Consider the following 27,262-nt stretch of genomic DNA (forward strand, 5'->3'; position numbering starts at 1 on the left):
TGCTAGTGTTGGTGAAAATTGTTATGCGCTATTTTTTATGTCCTGTTTACCTATTGTAGAGCACTGCAGAATATGTTGGTGCTTTATACATCAATAAATATTTAAGTTGGTACACTAAAACTGAAAACTGGGTAGTGGTGGTAGAACACTGTAAAAATGACAACCTACAAAGTACTCTCTGTAAATAAGGGTTCATTACGCTAGGTGATAAGTGAGAGATTTCTTTATAAAATTTGTTCTTACCCTACCTTTGATGGGTGGAGTTTCTCTCTCTCTCCAGAGAGTGCTGCCTAAGGATGCACTAGGAAACTTTACAGATACGATTTTACAATTTGATTGTACTAAAACGAATACATTTTATAATAAAGACAAATAAATCCTTTGTTCTATGTATGTGGTTTACCTGCTCCAGTGTGGCTATGTTGGTAGGACCACAAGAACACAGAACAGTTTTAGAATAATTTTAAATTATAATGAATACAGTTTCCCTATTTGTTGTAACAATTGCTCCTTTAATTTAAAAGTGTTTATGTATTCAGATTGAGATCATGATTAACTAGAGGGGTGGTAAAAGGTCACAAAAAGAAAAAGTAAAATTAATCTATTTAAAAATATCGGCGTCTGGGGGCTAAATACATTAGGGCTGCAACTAACGATTATTATAATAATCGATTAGTTGGCTGATTGTTTTTTTCGATTTTATTATTATCACAATGGCATTTCTCTAATCACCTTCCTATTTTACTATGACATAATAAAAGTTAGATTTTAAAGATAGAAAAACCCAAACGTAATATTTCTCAAACCAGGTTCTTGGGTTTTATTTCCTTTTATTTTCAAATCTGACCCCAGGCTTGCCACTATGCAACCAAATATGCCTTATACCCCCTGATATGCCACATCCCCTCCAGACTTGTTCCTCGTGCTCCAGACTCCCTGGTGTCTAGTCGGTGTCTAGCCGGTAAACATTCGCTTTTGCTGGAGCTTCTATGACTGAGCCCCAGAAGGTCACGTAACGCCGGTGCACCATCATAGAAGCCCCAGCGGAAGTGGAGGGCAGTGGCGGGAGATATCTGCGCACAACGCACAGACTTTCTGCCAGAGAGGAGGATCCAGATCCCCTGCAGCGTTGTGGAGAATGCTCTTCTCCAGCACTTGGTGAATGTACGCTCAATGCGTGCAGACAACCTCCGCTGCTGCTGGCCGGTACTTCCACCGGGCTTCTATGACGGAGCACCGGAAGGTCATGTCACGAAGGCGATCCATCGTAGAAGCCCCAGCGGAAGTGCCGGCAGCATCGGAGGTTGTATGCGCGCATCGCACAGACGCCTACCGGCTGCCGGAGAGGAGGATCCAGGTCCCTTGCAGCGCTGCAGGGGGATCTGGATTTTGGTGTTATAGTCCGACCTCTATTTGAGGTCTGATTATAAGACGAGGGTTATGTTTCAGAGCATTTGCTTATTTAATCTTTTATTAAATAAAATCGACTCAACTAATAAAACTATAATAAAAATCGTTGACAGAGTAGTTTTATTTATCATGACACCAGAATTGATACATTTCCTTTGTGTTTTCTGTCAATTTAACTCATTTTGTGAGGATTCAGAGTGGAAAATATATGAAAAGATAGTTTTTTTTATTTTTCTCTAGTTTTTACTGAAGTTATCTGTGACGGACCGACCACGGACCTCAGGTTGTCCCTCTCCGCCAAGAGCGACTTCTCCACGCAATCCGTAGGCAATATCCCCAAGCAAAGTAAAGGGATATCTAGTACCCAAATAACCAGGCAAGACTAGTCTTTAGGTACAACAAGAGGAGAACTGATTTATTTTAGACACAGACGGCTGGATATATCCAGCAAAACACACATTAACATAAAACAAGATACTGGGATACAAACCGCCCCCTTAATCTGCCTCCCAGAGACAACAGGGGCAGTAACGGGATTAACAATACAAAAGGATACAGACGCGACTAAAATAAGGAATACACATTGACTTGATTAGATCATCTCCCAGCCCTTAGTGTGCTGTGGGTAAACAGTTAGGAAATAATAAAATAAATTTTTATTAATAACACACAAAAGGGCTTCATGTCACTGGAAAACATTAACTGAGGGGTAGGGTGATTCTAGGCACCATCACAGTCCCAAAATGCAGGAACTCCAAATCTGTTTCCGAGCTCCATAGTCTTTAGAGTTTCTTATGACTTGGATAACGTGGCACTCCTTACCAGGGCGCATAGTCTGTAGTAAGGAGGCTGGCACTCCACTCCAGGAGCCCATGGCACAGAGGCTTCTGTGACATTATCATTCTAAAATTTCAGCTAATCGTGTAATTATGGTATAAAAATAAACCCTTTTCTCTTCTTGAAGAAAACAATATGGGTACACTATTTACAGGGAAGGGGAATAATAGCTAAACTAACATATAGAAAAAAATAGCACAATTGCTCTTGGGCTTAAGGTACCAAAATCCCTGGAACTGAAGGGTTTAAAAGGCAAAGCAGAAGCAGTATTAGGGTCCAAACTGGGTAACTATAAAAACCAGTTATGCCCAAACAAGGTATCAAAAGATGCAGTACAAAAAATAAAAGCCACAGTTCAAGCATATGGCCAGGAACCAATCAAATAATAACTCAACTGCAACTAGGGATACATGGCAGGGTCGATGCTGCAGCAAGGGAGACTGTGAGGAAAACTGTTAAATAAAGGCCGCTGAAGATGGTCACAGATCTCCCTGGAACCTGAAGAAGAATGATAGGGGACTTGGGGAAACAAGAATTTTAGTGACCACGGAGCTTCCTGGTGGTGACATGGGCAGGAGAGCGATCTGGCTTTTATTTTTCCTATCTGTGAGAGAGTCACATCACAAAGCCAAAGTTTATTGAACTGTTTTGATTGGTTCTACTTGGTCTGCCTCATTACGAGGCAGATATTTTGTGTTGGACAGTATCATTCATCCACTTGTGGTGTCTATTTTTTTTATTTAGCACAATGGACCCTCCCAATCCGCAGTACACAAAGAGTTTGATATGCTGGAAAAAGCGAGTTCGTTTAGAATTTATGCGTCTTCAGCAGCTAAAACGTTTTCAGGCAAATTCAGCAGCCACGGTAAGTTTACTAGGTGTTTTTTTATGATTAACTGGTTGGTAAGGTAGTCTTTGCTTTGGTCTTGTGTAACTTAATTCAACGTAAGTCTAACTTTTTTTTCTTTGACAGAATGTATCCAGAAAGGGAGTATACATATGGTGGTGGCCACAGGGGAGCAAGAACCTTAGATTTCAAAGTGTTAATGGAGGTTTAAAACCCTGGTCTAAATTTTTGTGCTGAAAGCTTTTTTTTTTTTTTTTAAATATTATGTGAAATTCAAAAATAGTTATTTTATTTTTTACACATCATTCTATCAGTCTATTTCCCATCTAGCAGGCTAGTGTGCCTTGGCGGGGAGGAATGCTAGGAAAGAATATATTGGGGAATGTCATCTTCTGGTAAAATTAGATTGGTAAATTAAATGCTGCTAATTTAAATATGAGCATCAACTAAGTAAAATACTCATTTATTTGATCCCTCAGAAGAAACAAAATCTCAGTTTAAATGTATTAAACTCAAAAGGATTTCTCTTGCTTACGTGTGATTTTAATATTTTTTGTCAGACTCAGTATATAGAAAATTTCTCAAAAGTTCAGGAAAGGATAAAGCTTTTAAATGAAGATTGGCAGAAGCTAAAGGTGCAACCGGTTCCAGTGATGACGCCTTCACATGGACACCCTTTTTTAAAAAAGGTAAACCTTTCTGTTTTTCTATTTAAGCGGAAATGCAAATTGTATCTTTTTTTATTTTTTTTATTTTTTTGTAGTGATGTGCCTGGTTTGTTTGTCCTTTTTATTATTTTATTGATCGACTAGGAAAGTGTGCTATTTGTCTTCAATACCCTATGGCTAATAAGTCCAATCCCAAGCAAACCTTTTTATTTTTATTTGGTCTCAGTTCCTCAATACATGTGCTTTAAGAATCAAAAATGCTGTTCACTGGAATAGGTAATTTGTGTTTAAAAAGTGTGCTTTGCCGCATTTGATTTAGTTTATTCACTTAAAAGTATACTGCACAAGCCAAACATAATTGTGCAAATTTGGGTTTATTTTGGGAACAGAGGTAGGTATTAGGTGTCCTTTTGACTCTTATACCTCCATATTTAATCTTATAGCCCTATGAAAAATATTAATATGCCTAAATTGTTACTGTCCTCAATAAAGAAAAACTTGTTTGTCTAACTAATCCCCTTTCACAGTGAAATGGGTAGTGCTCTTAAATACACAATTTTTTGTTATTTTTTTTTTACTTGTATCTGAATCAATGCACAGACATGGGGGGGGGGTGCCCTATCAGTGCTTTCTGCCTAAGCAGCAGGGCTCAGAGTGAACTCTTGCAAATGTCAACCATTGTGGCATGCTTAGAGTTGCCCCTTTGACCATTTTCTAGAATTCAAATGCTGCCTTTACTGTGTGTGAAGGGTATGGATTATACATATTGTTGGGTACAATTTCTCAGGGTGTCCTGCAGAGTGCCATCAAACAGTGACAGGGAGACACAGTGTAATAACCTGTAGAACATTGATAGACTGAGAAGATATATTTAACTGAAAGGGTCTGCTATATGAAAATGAAAATACTTGACATATTTTAATTCACTAAGATGTTTGCACCAAGACAAAACATTTTTATTGCACATATGAAAACACGCCTTTTTAGTTTAGTCAGTGAGATTATTTTTTTTCTTTCATCTAATTTGATTTACTAAATTATTACCATTTATGCTTTATTTTTTCTCCACAGTGCACTATGGAAAGTACATTTCCTGGTTTTCCTTTCCAGAGTATATACATGAGGTCTCTGAACACTGTGGCTCTAGTTCCCATCATGTACTCATGGTCTCCCTTGCAGCAAAACTTCATGGTATGTTAATTTAAAGGGAGCTGTTTCCATTATGGCTTTCAGCTAACCTTATTAATTCCAGTTTCACTTGTGCTTTGTGTATGCCAGTTGTAATATTTGGGGTGTTATTTATTTTAAAAGTTCACCTCATGAAAGCTGAAATCTGTGGTAGAATGTGACAAAACCACAGAATTAAATTTAATTTATGATATTTACCTTCCTACTCCTTACATTTCCTTCATAAAGCCTAAACCAATTAAAAACTGCAACTTATCAGTAGGTGAAAGAAAACATGAGGAAGAATACACAAGTACATCAAAAGAACAAGAATAAACATATCTTAATACCGAAGCTGAATTTTTAATACAAATGTACATGTTGTTTAACCAGTAAGCAATATTACATGGATTTGTTTGGCGTATTGAACTTTGAACTCTGGAATGTAGGATATGGGGAGCGCTGAACTGCAAATATAAATCAGCACTAGACAAATTACACAACAACCCCAAGTATGACAGTTGTGCCGCATATTTGTGGGGTCTTATCCCCATAAATGTGTTTACATTCATCTCCCTTAGTAATTCCCTCTCAACCATCATGTCTCCACCACCTTGCATGAATTTCTCTTCAACCTTATCACTAGCACTAAGGATTTTAAGGACTCTTTCTCTTTCTTTACTAGACACATAAGAAGTAGATCAATACCTTATAAGCTTGCAGTCTATTCTCTGTACACATTCTACAGCAGCTGTTATATATTTATTGTATGAAGTAAAGGTTTCATAAATACTTCAAATAATTAACTTATGGTTAAAGGAAGTTCTACACACCAGTATTTAAGACGTTAAATCATCGCACACATCGCTCTTAGGATGTTGCAGCTCCAGTCTCCAGATATGCGCGGTCACGTTATTTGACCCTATGGCCAGCCATACAGAAGATCTTCTAGACCGCTACAATGCAGGCAGTAACTTTTCAATATCCTGGTAAGCCAGGCCTGTCCTGTATATGGAAAAGTCACAAATCTGCTTTATACCACATCACTGATATTTTGAAAGATGTCTTATAAAGTGCTGAAAAAACAGTATAATCCATCCTCAAAATGCTTCATCAGTCTCCTCCCCTTAGTTGTATACAGGCCCGGACTGGGACAAAAATAGGCCCGGGCATTTAAGACTGAGCAGCCCATTTTTATTTTTTTTTTGTAAAAGCCCACCCTTCATGTACCATCTTTGAATTTCCCCAAATCACTTAAACATTCATGATAGACACAAACACTTACTCACTCATTCACACAAATCATTAACACATACTCATTAATGCAGTCTCACAAATCATTCAAGCAATTCATCCACACATGAATTCATTAATTCTCATACGCATTCACACACTTCATCCACAAATTTATTCATTCATTCTCATAAGCATTCACACTACCCCTCTCCCCATCCCCTTCTTATCTGCCCCTTCTAACTATGTTCCCCCTTCCCCATTTCTCAATATGTACCCCCTTTCACTATCTATTCCCTCTCCCCCCTCTGCCCCTTCTCACCGCATCCCCCTTTCTTACCCTACTTACCTTGTTGCCGGAGTAAGCAGCAACTGCGACCGGGTCCGCCACTCTAGGAGGCCAGGCAGCCCCCACCAGGGCTGGCCTTAGGGGGTGCGCGGCCGCACAGTGCTTAAATTAAAACATCGGGTTTTTGTTTTTTTTTTTTTTTTAACTTTATTTAACATCCTCCATGTTAAATAAAGTTAAACAAACTTTATTTAACATGAAGGATGTTAAATAAAGTAAACAAAAAAACCCCAAAACCCCGATGTTTTAATTTAAGCCCTGTGCGGCCGCGCACCCCTAAAGCCGGCCCTGGTTGGGGCTGCCCGGCTCCCTAGAGTGGCGGACCCGGTCGCAGTTGCTGCGGGCTTAAGGGGCAGGTGCTGACTGGGCCTATTTTAAGGTAGGGGCCTGGAGCTGCAGCTCCATCAGCTCCTACGTCAATCCAGCCTTGGGCCGCCCGGCCCGGTGTGCCCGATGGCCAGTCCGGGCCTGGTTGTATAATGGTCATCCTCGCATGTTAATTTTAGCCCCTCCAGTTCGTTTTTTATTGGGATTTCTCTTTGTGGTTTTAGTATTATAATGGTGATTACTGTAGTAATATCAAGCTCAAATCCAGCAATAAGACAACTGCATTTTGTTTCTTGCATAGGTGGAAGATGAGACTGTCCTATGCAACATACCCTACATGGGAGATGAGGTGAAAGAGGAGGATGAAACTTTTATTGAGGAACTTATTAATAATTATGATGGAAAAGTACATGGGGAAGAAGGTAGATTCCTTAATTTATTTATTAATGTACTTCTAATATCCCTTCATGTATTTCTGGCTCTGTTAATTACTAAAAATAGGGAAGCTGTCTTTATTTCAGCATGCACTTGCCTACAGTTGTGAATGATGAGATCACTTTAGAGAATAAGTGATTCTGTGTGTGTAATCAGTATATTTAGTAATAACAATAAAAAGTAAACGCCTGCAGTGTTTGTTACGTTCATGTGCAATAAACAACATAAAAACATAGTAAAATATTAACTGTTCAAAAGAAAATATGCAAAAGGCTTTTAAAGCACCTATCATAGAAAACTATGTTGAACATATATACACTAGATGGACAAAAGTATTGGGATATCTGACTATTACACCCACAGGAACTTTGAAATTGCATTCTTAATACATAGACATTAATATGTAGTTGCCCCTCATCCCTTTGTAGCTATAACAGATTCCACCCTTCTGGGAAGGCTTTCCACAAAATGTTTGTGTTTCTCTGGGAATTTTTGTACATTCATCCAGTTATAGCATTTGTGAGGGCAGACACTGCTTTTGAATAAGAAGGCCTGGCTCACAATCTCCGTTCCAGTTCATTACAAAGGTGTTCAATGGGGGTTGAGGTCAGATCTCCGTGCGGGCCAGTCAAGTTCTTCCATGCCAAATTGATCCAATCATGTCTTTATGGACCATGCTTTGTGCACTGGGGCGAAGTCATACTGGAATAGAAAAGGGCCCATTACCTGTGCTTTTAACCCTTCCTCTGCCTCTTTAGGTAAATACATTTTTATTGTTTTCAGGAGAGAAATGATGGGAAAGGGATGGGGAAGACAAAATAAAAGATAAGGGGGAATAAGGGGATTCGACAAATAGAAAAAGGGATAAAAGGGAAACAAATGGAAGGATAACATTTCCACTGAACAATCGGTTGACAAGTTACAGCAAAACAGAACAACATATTTGATCTGTGTTTGATCCCTAACCTCTGCCTCTTTAATGTCAAGTTTGTGCCTTCATAATCAACGCAGTGTGGAGGTGACAGAACTTTTAAGATCTTTTAGTTACGGGAGGCGTGGCTGGCCTGGCGAGGAAGATGGCCACATAACCCTGTAGCTCCGTACCACCCGCTCTATAAAATCGGCGAAAGCACCTTTATACTCCTGCGATGGGCAGAATCAAGAGGGTTCCTGCGGACCCGACGACTCCGGGACCCAGTACCAGACCTCAACCTCCGTCTTTGAGGGAGTACTTTGATCCTCCCAGACGGTTCTCCGGACCCTACCTCCAGGGACTGGCGGCGCATTTTCTCTTCCCTCCCCACGAAAGGTGACTTCAGCCTCCTTGTCTCGGAGGTGAAGCACACGGTCCGTACGGAAGTTACGGCCTTACGCACTGACATGGCACGCCTGGACACGAGGCTCACGGCTACCGAGACTAGGGCGCGGGAAGTGGATCACCGGCTTACCTTGATCACTTTTACTCCGCTAAACTGGCCGATTTATTCTACCGTCTGGAAGATCTCGACAACCGCGGCCGCAGATCAAACATCCGGGTGCGGGGTTCGCCTGAAGGTGAACGCCCTGAAGACCTCCAGGAGGTATTGAATAAGCTCTTCTTGATGATCCTTGGTCTCCCGGTGGACCCCAGTAGGTAACCCATTAAGTTCGATCGCGCACACAGGGCGCTAAGATACAGCGGTGGCCCGGGCGATCCTCCCAGAGACGTCATTTGTTGCCTCCATAACTACACGGAGAAAGAGGACATTATGCTGAAGGCACGCTCCCGCAGATCCTGGGACTTCGAGGGCTATCAGGTCCTGTCCCGCTACACCCTACAGGCCAGACCTGCCCTTCGTCCGCTTACCACTGCGCTCCAAGACCATAAAATCGTCTGTAGATAGGGCCATCCCTTTGCCCTGCCACGCTACGCTCCCCTGATGATGTGCCATCCTTCCTGCAAGCCCTGGACCTACCCGAGGTAGAAGTGAGCGACTGGCTCAACGACAACGCCGGTACCTCTGGACCGCGCCAGCAACGACACCGAGCCCCCGCGACCCAGAGGAGTTCGTTCCCACGTGTACCGGAGAGTTGCCGAAGAGGACGCCCGCGCTCAACCCCTGGAGGGGTGAATGTTTCTTTTGACCTGCACCGTGTGTAATGCATTTTACTTCAGTTTGCCCGCAAGACTGTACAGCCGGGCCACATAGAGACTTGGACACTCTCCACCGCACAGCGCTTGGGGTTCACGTGAGACATTCGTCTGTTTGTTTATTTTTGCGATTTTGTTTTTTTGTTTTTTACACTCCCATACTTATATACATATTTATTTTTCTGCCTCCCACTGCTACTTGTTAGGCTCCTGAACCTAGGTCGCCCCATACGCCACTAGGCTCCCATGCAGCCCACCTGACTGTCTCTGCGTTGCCTTCCCGCACTCTACGCTCATGCGTAAGCGCTGCAGGGCCATCAATCTTTTTGGTCCCGTGACCTACCACATTGCACCACACATGCACATACACACCCCCCCTTTTTTTTTCGCACCCGCCTCCTCTGTCACCCTGTTCACTAACAGCTCCCCTATCTGCTCCAATATGGCATATGCTGCCTTCTCATGCCCTCCACCTGTGCGTGACGACCTTGTGTAGGCACAACTGCCATGTGGCACAACACCGGCGGTCTTCTTGGTCCCCCGTGGACGCCTCAGTCTGCCTCGGCTTAGCCCGGATGTCGGCCTCTCACAACATGCATTACATCCATACGAGTACCCCCGGAGCTGTGTGTTTGGGGGTGAATTATTTACTTTTTTTTTCTCCCTCTCACACACTATATCCCCCTGCGTTGGGGTAGTTCATTAATCTCTGTGACCGTTATGTATGCTGATCCGTGCCTTAATGTTGGTTAATTATACCTGCCTACAAGTTGTTTTACAAGGTGCTCACCTTTCGTTTTGTTGCACTTGAGTGGGTGGTCGGATGCTGTCGTTACTTCGTCGTTTCCAGACACCTCCTGTCGTTTGGTTTCGCTTAACGCACTCTCCTCCGCCTGCTCGCCTTTCAGCCCCTACAGGACCTGGTGTCGTACCCCATCTACCGGGGATCCCGCACTCTATATTTGGAGTGTGGAACTGCCTCCGGCGATTGACACACATCCCCTTCCTACCCCTCCCCCTAGTGCCCGTCCCGGTGTCCCCCTAATTCGAGGTTTTCCCCTCTTCCACCTCTCCCACCCCGTTCACGTTCATCATGACGGCTTACCAGCCCTCTCCGCTCACGTTCTACTCAGCCAACGCCTCAGCCTTAACTTGCCCGAAAAATGCTCTAGAGCTCTCCCTGAGTTTAAACAGCACAGGGCCTCCGTAGTGATGTTGCAAGAGACCCACTTTAAAGCAGGGCAGGCCCCCAGTCTCAGAGATACTTACTATCTATTGGGTTTCTTCAGCAATAACGCGGAAGCCAAGACTAAGGGTACGGCTATTCTCATAGCCCGCACGGTCCCTTTCTTAGTCAAAGACACCTTACTAGACCACTCTGGCCGTTATACGTTCGTTAAGGGTTCCATCGCAGAGGTCATGTACACCTTTTGCCAGCACGTACCTTCCTAATACTGGCCAGGACGTGGCTCTCTGGTCCATTGCCTCCTCCCTTTCCGACTTCCAGGAGGGTATCCTGGTTGTAGGGGGTGATATGAACGCCCCTCTGCACCCCTTGACGGACACGTCGACCGGCAATAGTAGCTTACCTGATAACTGTTTACATTCCATTCGGGGCACCCTAGCAAAACTCCTAATCGACTGCTGGCGTTCCTTGTACCCTACGACGCGTGACTATACGTTTTTCTCGCCACCACACAATCATTACTCCAGACTTGACTATTTATTCCTCTCTCACGTTCACTTGGACTTACTGCCGATGACCTGGTCGGATCATTCCCCGATGCTTATGACTATGGCGTCCCCGCTGTATAAGGCACGGGAATGGACATGGAGACTGAACGACTCCTTCTTGACTGATGAGTCCCTGGTGGCCCAGATTGAGACGGAGCTAGGAAGTTATTTTCAAGACGACACGCAGGAGATGTCCCCTCTGGTGTTGTGGGAGGCCCACAAGTGCGTGATACGCGGTTTCTCATCCGAAAGGGTGCAGAAAGGAAGAAAGCATGTTCGAGGGAAATCAACCAATTGACTTCGCAGATAATGCACCTTGAAACTCTCCATAAACACTCATTGTTGCCGGACTCTTACCGTGCCTGCTGGCTGCGCGAGGTCAACTTTCTGATATGCTAAACTCTCGCTTTAGGCGGGCTTCCCTCTACAGCCAACGTTTCTTCAACGAGCATGGCAACAAATGTGGCAAATTACTTGCCAGGATGTTACGCTCCCAGCACCGCAGATCGCACGTACATAATATTAGCCAGGTCTCCCCTTTCCCCGCCCAGATTACCGAGGCCTTCCATTCCTACTACACATAGCTATACAATATACGTACGTCCGATCCCCAGGGCACTCAGCCTGCTGCACGAGATCGGTTACGCCAATACCTTGACAGACACGTTCGTCGCAAACTCAACCCTGACCAGGCTTCTACTTTGGAGGACCCCTTGTCCGAAGCCGAACTGTCGTTAGCACTGAAATCTAGCCAGCGGGGCAAATGTCCGGGTCCAGACAGCCTGCCCCTTGGATATTATAAGACATTTTCGAAAAAGCTGTTCCCCTATTTTGTGCGGGCTCTAAATTCTATTCGGGAGGGTCTCCGCTTGCCACCCCAGGCCATGGAAGCGATGATCATGGTGATTCCCAAAGAGGGCAAGGACCAGAGTTTATGCCAAAGCTACCGGCCGTTTTCGTTACTTAACGCCGATCTAAAACTTTTTGCAAAGATGATGGCCCTTAGGCTTGGCCGGTTCCTACCTCATCTGGTACACTCAGATCAGGCGGGATTCATCCCCCGCCGTGAGGCCCGTGACAATACTGTTAAGATTCTCAACATCATCCATAGAGCTAAGAAGGAGGCACGACAGGTAATGCTCCTGTCCACTGATGCTGAAAAAGCATTCGACAGGCTGGACTGGTCCTTCTTACGGGCTACCCTGGAGCACCAAGGCTTGGGCCCTTATATGTTGACATGGATTGATGCTTTATATTCATCACCCACCGCCCGCGTCCGAGTTAATGGCGTCTTATCGCGACCAGTGACGATACGGAACGGCACCAGACAGGGTTGTCCCCTCTCGTCGATTCTGTTTGTCCTATCTCTCGAGCCCTTCCTAGAGGCCATAAGGTCCAATGTAGACACACAGGGATTTTGTGCAGGGGAGGTGCACCACAAAGTGGCGGCCTACGCAGATGACCTCCTTTTTGTAATTACCAATCCAAGAGTTACATTGCCGAACATTATGCATGAATTTTAATTATACGGAGATCCCTCCAACCTTAAGATCAACTATTCCAAGTCTGAGACCCTTAATATATCCATTCCGCTCATACAGACCTCGTTGCTTAGATCCATTTTCTCCTTCAAGTGGTGCTCGACCCAGATGCGCTACTTAGGGGCTGACTGCTGACCTGTCACAGGTCTACCGCGCTAATTTTGCCCCGCTACTCACCGCCCTGTCCGCTGACCTCCATAAATGGTCTCCCCTCTATATTTCCTGAATGGGTCGGGTAAACGCGGTTAAGTTGAATCTGCTCCAAACATTACCGACCCGAGTCCCGGGGCTTTCTTTGCTCAGCTTCACTCACTCATCACCAAATTTATCTGGGGCAATAAGAGCCCGAGACAGTAATTTACACAGCTTACACGCTCAAAGGGCCGGGGCCAGGCTGTCCATTTGTTGCGCATAATTGAATGGAACATCACGGGCCCTCACGCTAAGCCCTGGGTCGAGCTGGAACTGGGGGACTCTAGGGGACGAGTGCTCCACGCTTTATGGGGCCCCAGAGCTGGCTGCGGCGTGACACAGCACCCTTTACTTTCCGCTAGCTTGGTGGTGTGGAGAGGCTCGGGGCGTCGGGCCCAGCTCTTTACGTCGCCATCCCCCATGCTTCCCCTCTCGCGGAATCCGGACTTTATACCGGGACGGGATTGGAGACGCCTGGAGTTTCTGGGCGCCCCTCTCCCTGTCCACTTGCATGCTCTCCTTGGGGAACAGGGGGTTCTGCCTTTAACGGCCCTCCACGCTCCTCCTTTACCCTCCTGGCGGGACCGCTTCACGTACCACCAGATAACCCACTACGTTGCCACTCTCCCCAACCAGCGCTGTCTATACAGGGACCTCACGAACTTTGAGCACTTGTGCGCCCGTGACCGCTCGCCAGAGAGGGCCATCTCCTTGCTTTACGCTATGTTATTGACACCATCTTCCGACTCCAGACCCCCCTTCTGTTCGACTTGGAAATCTTCTTGTACGACACAACTCTCAGACGCGGACTGGACTAAGATCTTTACCCTCACGCATAAGAGCTCTCGGGTGACTAAATATCAGGAGACGAATTACAAGATCCTTTCCCTTTGGTACCGTACACCCCAGAGACTTCATACTATGTTCCCGAACATTTCGGATCTTTGCTGGAGGTGTGGTGGTGACGTGGGCACTATGCTCCACTGCCCGGTGATCCAGGTGTTCTGGAAAGAGATTTATCGTGTACTGTTGGAGCTCCCTGACTCCCCCCCGCCCTTCCAAGCGTTGTCAATGCTCCTGCACCATACTGCACTGTCTATTCCGCAGTACAAGCGGTCTGTTGCTAGACACCTGCTCGATGCTGCCCGACACCTCATACCCTTATGTTGGAGAGATGTTCACCCCCCCACGTTGCAGGCATGGATGTCTAGGGTTGAGGAGATCCGAGTGGTTGAGGACCTCTCCGCATCCACCATTAAACTCAGGGATGCCTATACGACTACCTGGTATTATTGGCTCTCATACGTGGGTAGACTCCCCCCTTAATTGTCTCGCCCCCCCCTATATCTGGACTGGTGGAGACCGCCAGATCCTCTACTTGCCCTTTCGAGGTTTATGGCTTGCCATTGTTTGTCCCGCTATGTTATTCTGTGTCTGTAAACTCCTCACTGTCTATTGTATGGCTACACTACACTACACTACGACTATTTGGAGATATTGTTTTCCATGTTCTGTACATGCGCATTGATGAAGGTGATATCCCTCCCCTCTTTCCTTCTGTATCCCTCCCCCCCCCTCTTTCCTTCTGTATCCCTCCCCCCCATTATAAAATAAAACCAAATAAACATTTGATTTGGAAAAAAAAAGATCTTTTAGTTAGGCCTCTAAATTGGGCTATCTCTTCTGAGGATCAGGCCCCTGTGGGCTTGGGGTACAGATTGGGCACCGGGGGGCACACAAGCTGGGGACCAACCAGTGCAGGTTGGGTCCCACTAGTTTAGATTGTAGGGCTCAGCTCAGCAGCCCTTGTGAGGAGGTTGGGGCTCAGTTGATCCTGTGATGGGCATTACCTTACTTATAAGCTACCGATGAGCCGTGCTGAAACATTCACATCACACAAATCAGGTTCAGCCACCCTGATGATCTCAAAAACTCTGAAATGCACACTTTAACCCCTTAAGCACCAATGGGTTGTCCTTAAACCCATTAAAAACAATGCATTGTGAGCCTGTACATGCACGGTCTTTGTCATGAAGGGGTTAACAACATTGATACAAACATATGTTTGACACCACAATGATGCACGCTCAAGCATACATACAACTATCAGCCATAACTTACACACGCTACTCAACTAGGCAAAACACTCTTAAACACATATTATTGCCAGCCACACTGGATTATCATTTGCAACCACATAGATGCCTACACGAGAGGGAGAAGGAGAGGAAGGGAGATTAGTGTGTGTACTGTACTGTTTGAGTCAATGTGTATGTATGTGCATGTATAGTGCTAGAGTTAGTCTATTTGTGTGTATGGTCATGGCCAAAAGTTGTGAAAATTACAAATATTAATTTTCACAAAGTCTGATACCTCAGTTTAGATGATGGCGATTAGGATATACCCGCCACGTCAAGGCACACTCTCGATAGGGTGAGAACCTACTCTCACCTCCTAAATAGTGGGCACACAAAGCAGTTTATACTGCTACCAAAACCTTATTAATGTGTTGGGGGAGGTGCAATTAAGCCTCCTCCCAATGAACCCCTGGACAGCAAGCTGCAAGTAGACTGATGAGGAGCCAACAACCTCAAATATGTTCAAACAGGGAAAAGATAAAAGGAGCCAACAACCTCAAATATGTTCAAACAGGGAAAAGATAAAATGTTGGTGCGCTAAGCTAGTCTCAGGCTCAAATAATACTGTAGTTTGGGGTAGCCGTATTAGTCCAGTGTATAAGAATGCAAGAAAACAGAATGTTGCAGAATCTTGTAATACCTTTTTTATTGGACTAACAGTATTTAAAATAATAGACGAGCTTTCGGGAGTCCTCCCTTTATCAAGTCAAAAGCATTCGAGAAATGCTTTTGACTTGGTAAAGGGAGGACTCCCGAAAGCTCGTCTATTATTTTAAATACTGTTAGTCCAATAAAAAAGGTATTACAAGATTCTGCAACATTCTGTTTTTTTGCATGCTCAAATAATACAAATGTATAATACGAGTCCTACCAAACAGGTGCAAATACAGTGTATTGGCTGTACAATGTATACAAAAACAAAAACTGTCTGCGCTTACCCTAATAAAGTTGACAGTTTTTGTTGTTTGTATACATTGTAAAGCCAATACACTGTATTTGCAGCATGGTTACTTGGTAGGCCTCGTATTATACATTTGTATTATTTGAGCCTGAGACTAGCTTAGCGCACCAACATTTTTTCTTTTCCCAATTAGGATATATTCCAGAATGTTATGAAGAGTGATCAGATGAATTGCAATTAATTGCAAAGTCCCTCTTTGCCATGAAAATGAACTTAAAACCCCAAAAATGAACTAAACCCCAAAAGGATCAGCTGACATCATGTCAGTGATTCTCTCATTAACACAGTGTTGCTGTGGACAATGCTGGAAATCACTCTTGTTATGGTGATTGAGTTAGAATAACAGACTGGAAGCTTTAAAATGAGGAGGATGGTGCTTGAAATCCTTGTTCTTCCTCTGTTAACCATGATTACCTGCAAGGAAACATGTGCTGTCATCATTGCTTTGCACAACAAGGACTTCACCGGCAAGGATATTGGTGCTAGTACGATTGCACCTAAATCAAGCATTTATCGGATCGTCAAGAACTTCAAGGGAAGAGGTTCAATTGTTGTGACAAATGCGTCAGGGCACCCAAGAAAGTCAAGCAAGCACCAGGACCGTCTCCTAAAGTTGATTCAGCTGCGGGATCGGGGCGCCACCAGAATTTGCTCAGGAATGGCAGCAGACAGGTGTGAGTGCACGCACGGTGAGGCAAAGACTTTTGGAGAAAAACATAAGGGACAGACTGATATTCTGCAAAAGGTACAGGGATTGGACTGTTGAGGACTGGGTTGAAGTCATTTTCTCTGATGAATCAATGGGCTCACTCAAGAACGCAGTCATGAATAAAGAATGGTACTAACACATTCCTTCAAGAGCAACTTCTCCCAACCATCCAAGAACCATTTGGTGACGAACAATGCCTTTTCCAGCATGATGGAGCGCCTTGCCATAAGGCAAAAGTTATTACTGAGTGGCTTGGGGAACAAAACATAGAAATTTTGGGCCCGTGGCCAGGAAACTCCCCAGGACTTAATCCGATTGAGAATTTGTGGTCAATCCTCAAGAGGCAGGTGGACAAACAAAAACCCACAAATTCTGACAAACTCCAAGCATTGATTATGTAAGAATGGGCTGCCATCAGTCAGGATGTGGCCCAGAAGTTGACAGCATGACAGGGTCGGATTGCAGAGGTCTTGAAGAAGAAGGGTCAACACAGCAAATATTGACTCTTTGCATAAACTTAATGTAATTGTCAATAAAAGCCTTTGACACTTATGAAAGAAATATTTTGGTATACCGTAGTAATATCTGACAAAAATATCTAAGAAGACTGAAGCAGCAAACCTTGTGAAAGTGACGGCAGATAAGAACCATTCGGCCCATCCAGTATGCCATGGGCCTTAGTAAACTGGCCTTATCCTATATCTATCTTAGCCTTATACCTATCCAATGCATGCTCAAATGTCTTCACTGTATTAACATCTACCACTTCTGTTGGAAGGCTATTGCATGCATCCACTACCTTTTCAGTAAAGTAATATTTTCTGATGTTACTTTTAAACCTTTGCCGCTCTAGCTGAAGACTATGTACTCTTTTTGTCATAGTATTTCTCCTTTTAAATAAACTCTCTTCCTTTATCGTGTTGATTCCCTTTAAGTATTTAAATGCTTCTATGATATCCTCCCTGTCACATTTTTCTTCCAGGCTATATGTATTAAGATCCTTTACCCTTTCCTGGTAAGTTCTATCCTGTTATCCATGAACCATTTTAATAGCCCTTCTATGAACTTTCTCCAACATATCTATATCCTTCTGGAGATACAGTCTCCAGTACTATACACAATACTCCAAGTGTTTTTGTGGGGTGTATGTGATTGTATGGCGGCGGACGCCCGTTTTAAAAGTGTTTAGGAGGCGATCAACGATCAACTCCTAAACTTCAATGGTGTTGCTGAAATGCCTCGATCAGGAGGCATTCAGCGACACCAAACACTTACTCCAGGACGGGCTGTGACCGCTCCGGAGAGTGGTCACAACCGCCACTGCAAGTGATCCGCCATCCGCTCCAGACCCTCTAGAGAACTCTGGCTCCACTTGCAGGTTGAATACAGGTACTGCATTCAACCATGCAAGTCAATGGAACCCAGCTTTCTAATCACAGTGTGATTTGTAAAAAAATAAAAATAAAAAATAATAATAATTAGAAAAAAATAGTTTAAAAAAAAAAACAACAGTAAAATACCAGCATTTAAAATACCCTGGCGTGTCTAGTTTTCAAAATTATATGGTTTTATTGGGCACACTGGTATGGCCCGGCTCAAATTGAAAAATGTGCATGCCCCAAATGTGCCCCCCCCCCCAAACAGCCAGGCAAAATCATTCATGTGAGGTATCGCTGTACTCAGGAGATGTTGCTGAACACATATTGGGGTGTGACGTATACCAAAACCTGTTTATTCATACCTGAAGTAAAATGTGTGTGAAAAAAAATGCTAAAAAGACTACCACAAAGTTTGACAAAGACTGGTGGTAGAATTAGTCCATGGAAAGAGTTAAAATACCAGCATTTGAAATACCCTGGGGTGTCTAGTTCTCAAAAATATATGATTTGATGGGGTAAATTGCATTGGCTGGCTTCAAAGATACCCGAAATGGCACATGGGGGGAAGAATTACCAGATTTGGAAAAAATGGCTTTGAAATAGCAAAACGCTACCTGTACCTATAACGTGTAGAAAAAAGCAAATAAACATAAAAACATTGGGTATTTCTAAACTCAGGACAAATAGTAGAATCTATTTAGCAGGTTTTTTCATTACCTGTTATAGATGAGTAAAAGATTTTTCAACTAAGAGTTAGAAACATTAAGTTCTACTTACCGAGAGCTTCTTTTCCCTGCCAATCCCTGGTGACACTGATGAGAGACTCCTCCTCCGTACCTGAGATAGGGCAGGACTCAAAAGGTTAAAAGGCCCCTCCCCTCCTAGCACCCTCAGTGAATACCAAAGACAACACAGAACTGCTGCAAAAAACATTTATTGAAAGGAATGGAGGGAACCAAACGTGTCACCAGGGATTGGCAGGGAAAAGAAGCTCTCGGTAAGTAGAACTTAATGTTTCCCTGCCATCCCAGGTGACACTGATGAGAGATATACCAAAGAAGAAGGGTGGGAAACAAAGAACCTCAGGGGGAAAGAACAGCCCCAAGAACCGTACGACCGAACAGCGCATCCTCCTGCGCCATCTGATCGAGTCTATAATGTCGTATAAAAGTACTTAGAGTTCCCCACGTAGCTGTCTTGCAGATGTGTTCAGGCGAGACGAGACATCGTTCAGCCCATGAAGTGGAAACTGCGCGGGTAGAGTGGGCACGAATCCCGGGAGGGGGAACCCTGCCAGCTGCGGTATAAGCCAAGCTGATAGTTGACACAATCCATTTTTGCCATTGTACGCTTAGAAATGCTAAGACCTCTACTGGGACCAGAAGAGGCTATAAACAAACTAGAAGATTTGCGCAGAGGCTGCGTACGTTCTAGATAAATTGAAAGACATCTTTTTAAGTCCAAAGTATGCAGCGCTTCTTCCTCCGCCGATTGAGGGGACGAGAAGAACGTAGGCAACACAATTTCTTGGTCCCTGTGAAAAGCCGTCTGAACTTTGGGTGAGAATTCTGGGGGCAAAGCGAGGATGACCTTATCCGGAAAAACCCGCAGGAACGGTTCCTTTATCGAAAGGGCCTGGAGTTCACTAATACGCCTCGCAGAGGTAATGGCCACCAGGAAGGCCGTCTTCAGAGACAACAGGTGTAGGGAAACTGATTGAAGAGGCTCAAAAGGTGGTAACATGAGCCTGCGAAGGACCAGGTTCAGGTCCCAGGGCACCATCTTGGAGACAGGGCGAGGACGAATACGCACCATAGCCTTGGAAAAACGCCTGATGACTGGAACAGAAATCAAGTTGAAGCCAAGTAAAGCACTGATGGCAGCAATCTGGACCTTGATGGTAGAAGGCTGAAGTCCATGGTCAAACCCCATTTGTAAAAATTCCAGAATGGCAGCCGGAGAACTGTCTGAAGGATGAATTTTCCTGGATCCACACCAGCTACAAAACTTCTTCCACACTTTAATGTATCTGAAGGATGTGACCTTCTTACGACTGCGAAGAAGAGTTTCCGTAACTGACTCAGAGAAGCCTCGAGACCTCAGAATTCTCCGTTCAACCTCCAAGCCGTCAGCTGAAAAACCGCAGGATTTGGATGAAGGAACTGACCCTTGTGAAGCAGGTCTTTCCAAGCCGGGAGCCGTAGGGGCGGTGCGTAGCTGAGTGCGACTAAGCCCGCGTACCAGACACGTTTGGGCCAGTCTGGGGCTACTAGTATAACAGACGCCCGGTCGGCCTTGATCTTCTGCAGAACCTTGGATATTAGAGGAAATGGAGGGAAAACATAGGCGAGGCTGAAACTCCAAGTTTGGGCGAAGGCATCCACCGCCAGTGGCTGGTCCTGAGGATTGAGAGAAAAGAATGCTGGAACTTGAGCATTGTCCCTGGAGGCCATAAGATCTATTTCGGGCATTCCCCACCATTGGACAATCATGTGGAAGGCTGCAGGATGCAAAGCCCATTCGTTGTTTTGAACGGAAGTCCTGCTCAGAAAGTCGGCTTGGGAATTCAAAGACCCCTGTAGGTGAACCGCGGACAGAGTCATTCGACGTGATTCTGCCCAAAAGGAAATCCTGAGAGCTAGGCGCAGCAGGCGAGGACTTCTCGTACCACCCTGCTTGTTGATGTAGGCGACCACCGCCCGATTGTCGGAACGAAGCAGGATGTTCTTGCCGAAGAGCCGCTTTTCCCAGTGATGTAGGGCATTCTCCACCGCCAGCAGCTCCAGGCAGTTTGAGGGAAGGAGCTGAGTGGCAGGCGACCAGAGACCTTGAACAAAGCTGTCCCGATAAGTGGCTCCCCAGCCTGTTCTGCTCGCGTCTGTGGTAAGGAGCTCCTTGGATGACCAGGCCCATCGTCTTCCCGAGGCCAGAGTGTCTCGCAGGAGCCACCAGGAGAGGGATGCCTTGACATGCGGAGGAAGACGAACCAGTCTGTCCAGGGCGAATGGGTTCTCCTCCAGCAGATGAAGAATATGGTTCTGAAGGACCCTCATGTGAGCCAGGGCCCAGGGAACTGCATACCTTGCTGAAGTCATCTTGCCAAGAAGAGACATACATAGCCTTAGTGGAGTCTTGCGTGCAGAAAGTACCTTGCAGGTTAGGGAATAAATACCGCTGATCTTGCTTGAAGGAAGAAAAGCCTTTCCCTCGCAGGAATCCAGGCGAAGGCCGAGGAACACCAATTGTTGAGCAGGAACTAAGTTGGACTTTTCCCAATTTAGAATCCAGCCGAGATCCTGAAGCGTATGGACCACCCAGGAAAGGTGAGACTGAAGGAGAGCTGCTGAATGAGTGTGAATCAGCCAATCGTCCAGGTAAGGGATGACCGAAATGCCCTGGCGTCTGAAATGGGCCACCACCACTGCAAGGAGTTTTGTAAATACTCTGGGGGCTGGAGACAGTCCAAATGGAAGGGCCTGAAATTGAAAATGTCTGATTCTTGAACCCCAAAGAATAGCTATCCGCAGAAACCGTTGATGGGAGGGGTGCATAGGGACATGAAGATACGCATCCTTTAGGTCTATGGAGACCATGAAGTCTTGAAGGTTTAGAGAGTCCAGGGCCGATCGTACGGTCTCCATCTTGAACCTTATGAAACGAAGGTGACGGTTCAGGAAACGCAGGTCTATAATGAGACGAAACCCCTTTGGTGTTTTTGGAACCAAAAAGACACGAGAATAAATCCCTTGACCCTGTTCCTGCAGGGGCACGGGAATAAGGACTTCTGTATCTACAAACCGTTGGACGGCAGACAACAGGAATCCCCGCTGTTCCAGGTTCTGAGGAAGGTGGGAAATCAAAAACTGGTCTGCAGGCTTGCTCTCGAACTGTAGTCGATAACCCTGGGATATGATGGATCTCACCCAGGAATCTTGGGTGATGAAGAACCAATAGTCTATGAAATGCCGAAGTCTTCCTCCCACCGGGATGCCTGCCGAGTCATGCAAAACCTTTGGGGTCCTGGGCCGCTTTGGGGAAGGCGAACCTGTCATGTCTACCCCTTTCACAATGAAATCTGCCCCGGAAGGCATGTTCCCTTGCAGGACGAGAGAAACCGGAACCATAGCCCCTGGACTGGCCTGGAAAGTATGGACGAAAGGACTGCCGCCTCCTGGCAGCAGTTCTGCGTTGTGGCATCCAATGTTTATCACCAGTCGTCTTCTCAAGCAGGGACTCCAGCTCCTCGCCAAACAGAGACCCTCCTTTAAAAGGGATATTAAGCAGTCTGTTCTTTGAGGCATTGTCAGCCCCCCAGGCTTTAAGCCATAAGGCCCGTCTGGCCGCCACCGAAAGTGCAGAGGCCCTGGCTGACATCCTGACATTTTCAATTGAGGCATCGCAGAGAAAATCCACAGCCAACTTGATAGCAGCAATGTTCTTGAGGATAGTCTCTCTAGGCGTCTTTGCTGCAACGTCTTCCTCGATCTGTGACAGCCAGATTTTTACAGCTCGAGACACTGAGGCAGATGCTATGCCAGGTTTAAAAGCAGCAGTGGAAGCTTCAAAAGATTTCTTAACGGCCGCTTCAGCCTTCTTTTCCATTAGATCCGAGAAATGAGAGCCATCCTCCAGCGGCAAGGCAGTCTTTCTGGAAACTTTCATCACCGCGGTGTCAACCAGCGGGGTTGCACAAAATTTGGCAAAGTCCTCCTCAAACGGAAAAAGGCGTTTCACCCGCCTGGACAGGTTAACTCTCCTCTCTGGATGGTTCCATTCCTGCTTAATGATGTTGGATAAGGCAGGGTGCACAGGAAAAGCAGGTGACTGCTTGGAGAAGCCGGAAAAGAAGTGATCCCTTTTAGGTGTCGCTGTATCCTCCAAGTTCATGGCAGACTTAACAGCAGAAACGAGAGTATCGATTTCTTCCACCGGGAACAAAAAGGAGCTTTCCTCCCGGATTTCACCTTCCTCTGAAGAATACTCCTCCAGCTCCAGCTCGGAGTCAGAGAACTGCTGGTAACCCAGGAGAGATGGTTCCCGTACTGCCGGAAGATGGGAAGGAGCAGGAACTGACTGACGAAAGGCAGAAAAGGTGGACTGCATCTCTTCCTTAAGCCAGGCTAAAAACTCTCTCCCACCAGAGGCTTCAGAATCCGCCACGGACTTTAAACAGGCGGAACAGAGCTTTTTCTTAGCATCCTGAAGAGGCCTGTGACAACCAGAACACTGCGCATGCTTAGTTTTAGCTAAAGCCTTTTTAGGCCGCTCCTCAACAGAGGGAGGCTCAGAATTATCTGGAGCAGACATAATCAGACAGAATGCAACAGCACTGTTAGAAAAATATATAACAATCCATTCTCAACTCACCATACCGCTTAAATAGCTCCAAACCAGGCTGCAAGCTGCAACAGCAGCAAATTTGGCGCCAAAATTTTGAATCTGAATGAAAACGAGGCTAGGAACGCCTACCGGACATGCCTAGCAATCCTAGCCGGAAGAAGCAGAGACGCCATCTTGAAAAATGCCGAGACGCCGGACCGCGGCGTCTAGGAATGCAGAAGGCACCGGCAGAAGAGAAAACAGCGGGAGCTGAGGGAAGGAAGCCGGACGGACCACCACACAGCCGAGGTGAGTATGCGCCGGGCAGCGCGGCACCAGCCATCCGGCTACGGTGCAGAAAATACCCCCACCCGAGGGGGCTTAGCCCTAGGGAGAACCGGCTCAACCTAGAGCCGAATAAAAACAACAAACGGGAGACGAGTCCTCCCTACCTGATGTAGGGCAGGAAAAAACACTGAGGGTGCTAGGAGGGGAGGGGCCTTTTAACCTTTTGAGTCCTGCCCTATCTCAGGTACGGAGGAGGAGTCTCTCATCAGTGTCACCTGGGATGGCAGGGAAAAAGTCATTTTTTTCTAAATGTTTCACCATATGTTATACTTTTTTTAATAGTAAATAATATGATACAATCAAAACAATGTCATTTAACCCCTTCGCGACCTTTGCCGGTTCAGGACCGTCATAACAAGAAGGTCACTAAATGACCTTTGACGGTCCTGAACCGTCAAAAAATTAAATAAGCTTAGAAAGTGATCAAGGATCACTTTCTTCGCTTAAACGGCCTTGCTGCAATGCCTCGATGTCGAGGCATTCAGCAAGGCCGAGATCGGCATCGGAGGCCATGTCTGGCCCCTCCCCGGGGCGTCAACAGCCGCCATACATTGTATGGCGGCGGACGCCCGTTTTAAAAGCGTTTAGTTGATCGCCTCCTAAACTTAAATGGTGTCGCTGGAATGCCTCGATCAGGAGGCATCCAGCGACACCAAACACTTACCTCTGGGTGGGCTGTGACCGCTACGGAGAGCGGTCACAGCCGCCGCTGCCGGTGATCTTCGCCATCAAGCAAGATGGCGGCGGCCCGGGAAATAAAACAATAAAGACGAAAAAGTTCGCTAGAGGGTCTCCAGACCCTCTAGAGAACTGGCTCCACTTGCTGGTTGAATACAGGTACTGCATTCAACCATGCAAGTCAATGGAGCCCAGCTTTCTAATCACTATGTGATTAGTAAAATATTCAAAAAAAATAAAAATAAAAAATGGAAAAAAAAATTTAAAAAAAATGTGCTAACATTTAAAAATAATTATGCAGTGATGTCACTAGATGAACCATCCAGTACCAGCAAAATGTGTAAAAAAAAATATAAAAAAAGTATTAAAAAAATAAAATTAAATTAAAAAATAAAAGTTTATTATTTTGAGCAAGTGCTAAAATTTCTCAAAAATCTCAACAAAGAGTTAAAATAAAAGCACTTCAAATACCCAAGGGGTGTCTAATATATAAAAAAAATGGCTGATGGGGTAAATTGGAGTGGCCTAGCTCAAAGATAGGGCATAGGTACAGACTGACCAAAATGGAGAAAAAAAGCGCACTTCCCAAATGTGGCATTTTAAATCTGAAACAACCCGACAAACCCATGCATGTCGGGTATCGCTGCACTCAGGAGATGTTCCTGAACACACATTGGCGTGTTGTTTGACAGTGGCATATACCAGGACCTGTATATCTATAACTAAAGTACAATTTGTGTGAAAAAAAAAAAAAAAAATTACTATTACAAAGTTTGACAAAGTGTAGTTCTATAATTGGTGCATGGAAAGGGTTAAAATAACCGCATTTGGAATACCCTGGGGTGTCTAGTTTTCAAAAATATATGGTTTGAATGGGTTAAATTGAGTTAACCGGCTTCAAAGATATTCCAAAGAGGAGAGGGAGGCACGATGACCAAATGACCACCTGAATTACGCATGCCCCAAAAGTAGCCTTTTACCAGCAAACAATCTGACAAACCCATGCATGTGGGGTATCGCTGTACTCAGGAGATGTTGCTGAACACATATTGGGGTGTTGTTTGACAGTGACATATACCAGCACCTGTATATCTATAACTAAAGTACAATTTGTGTGGGAAAAAAAATTACTATTCCAAAGTTTGACAAAGTGTAGTTCTATAATTGGTGCATGGAAAGGGTTAAAATAACAGCATTTGGAATACCCTGGGGTGTCTAGTTTTCAAAAATATATGGTTTGAATGGGTTAAATTGAGTTAACCGGCTTCAAAGATGTTCCAAAGAGGAGATGGAGGCAGACTGACCAGATTTGTTAAAAAAGATTTGGAAATCATAAAACGCTGCTTGTACTTATTGCCCTATAACTTACAAAAAACAGCAAAAAAACATAAAAACATTGGGTATTTCTAAACTCAGGACAAGTAGTAGAATCTATTTAGCTAGTTTTTTTACTTGCTTTTTTAGGTGAGTAAAAGATTTTTCAAATAAAAGTCATAAAATGTGTTTTTTTTTCAATTTTGCACCATGTTTTTTTTATTTTTTTTATAGTAAATAAGATGATACGATCAAAATAATGGTATCTGAAGAAAGCCCATCTTGTCCTGAAAAAAACAATATATAACTTATGTGGGTACACTAAATGGAGGAGAAAATTACAGCTGAACACAAGCACCACAAAAGTGTCAAAACAGCCTCGGTCCCACAGGGTACAAAACGAAAAATGAGCCCGGTCCTTAAGGGGTTAAAGAAAGCCCTTCTTGTCCTGAAAAAACAATGTATAACTTGTGTGGGTTCAGTAAACAGGAAAGAAGAAAATTACAGCTAAACACGAGCAGCGCAGAAACGTTAAAACGGCCATTGTCACGAATGGTACAAAAAATAAAATCAGCCTTTGTCACGAAGGGGTTAAAGATAATCCCTTTAGGGAGTTAAGAAGATCTGCACTCTGGGCACAACCAGCTGCTTTGGTTTTCCAGTTCTCGGTTTCCACTACTGTTACAAGTCCATGGATCTTATTCCCTAAACTGGGAGCATTTGTAGACATGACCTTTTAGCATGTCATTTAACACTGTCATTCTCAAAACTTTTGCCCACGACTGTATAGTGTTTGTCAGCGTGTATGTGTAACACACAATAGTGTTAGAGTCAGAGTGTATTATGTGTGTGTGTGTGTGTGTATATATATATATATATATATATATATATATATATATATATATATATATATATATATATATAGTGACAAAAGTTATTCTACCTTTTGGTACCTTGTCCTGGAATCAGTGTTTTACACAGTCTTTCAAGTTTCAGAGACAGTCCACACACACCGCGTAAATTATCATTATTTATTGTTCTATATAGCACCATCATATTCTGTAGTGCTGTCTGAGTAGACAGGACATAACAAACAGTATATAACATAACAATTTGACTTTGAAAAAAACGTTACTCATTATAAATTCATGCTTCACACCTACAACTCTGCCCTCTCTCTCGCCAAACAGCTCTACTTCTCCACTCTCATATCCTCTCTTTCTTGCAACCCACGACGCCTTTTTTCTACTTTCAACTCCCTTCTCTGTCCCTCCACACCCACACCACAAACCTCTCTCACTGCCCAAGATCTTGCTACCTACTTCAAAGAGAAGATCGAGACTATTAGAAAAGACCTCTCTTCCTTACAACTCCCTCCTACACCACTCACCACCACCCTCTCTACTCCTACTATACTAACTGCCTTTTCCCCTACAACCAAAGAAGAGATAGCCACTCTTCTTTCTTCCTCTCACCCAACAACCTGTCCCCTTGACCCCATCCCTTCACACCTCACAAAGTCTCTATGTCCATCCCTTGGTCCAT

General features: G+C 44.7%; 1 protein-coding gene across 1 annotated transcript in view; it reads left to right on the forward strand.

The window, feature by feature from the left end:
• The first annotated feature begins 2,992 nt into the window (after positions 1-2,992).
• LOC149282010 (histone-lysine N-methyltransferase EZH1-like) overlaps positions 2,993-27,262 on the forward strand; it is a 116,875-nt gene continuing 92,605 nt past the window's right edge. Inside the window, exons 1-4 of the mRNA XM_089498681.1 lie at positions 2,993-3,112; positions 3,655-3,783; positions 4,834-4,953; positions 7,140-7,260. Of these exons, the coding sequence (XP_089354807.1) occupies positions 2,996-3,112; positions 3,655-3,783; positions 4,834-4,953; positions 7,140-7,260 (487 nt within the window). The 5' untranslated portion in view covers positions 2,993-2,995. The remainder of the gene's footprint in view (positions 3,113-3,654; positions 3,784-4,833; positions 4,954-7,139; positions 7,261-27,262) is intronic.

This window comes from Sceloporus occidentalis, unplaced genomic scaffold (assembly GCF_023333645.1).
Source record: "Sceloporus occidentalis isolate IW3139 unplaced genomic scaffold, rSceOcc1.0.p SCAF_124, whole genome shotgun sequence".
Taxonomy (NCBI): Eukaryota; Metazoa; Chordata; class Lepidosauria; order Squamata; family Phrynosomatidae; genus Sceloporus; species Sceloporus occidentalis.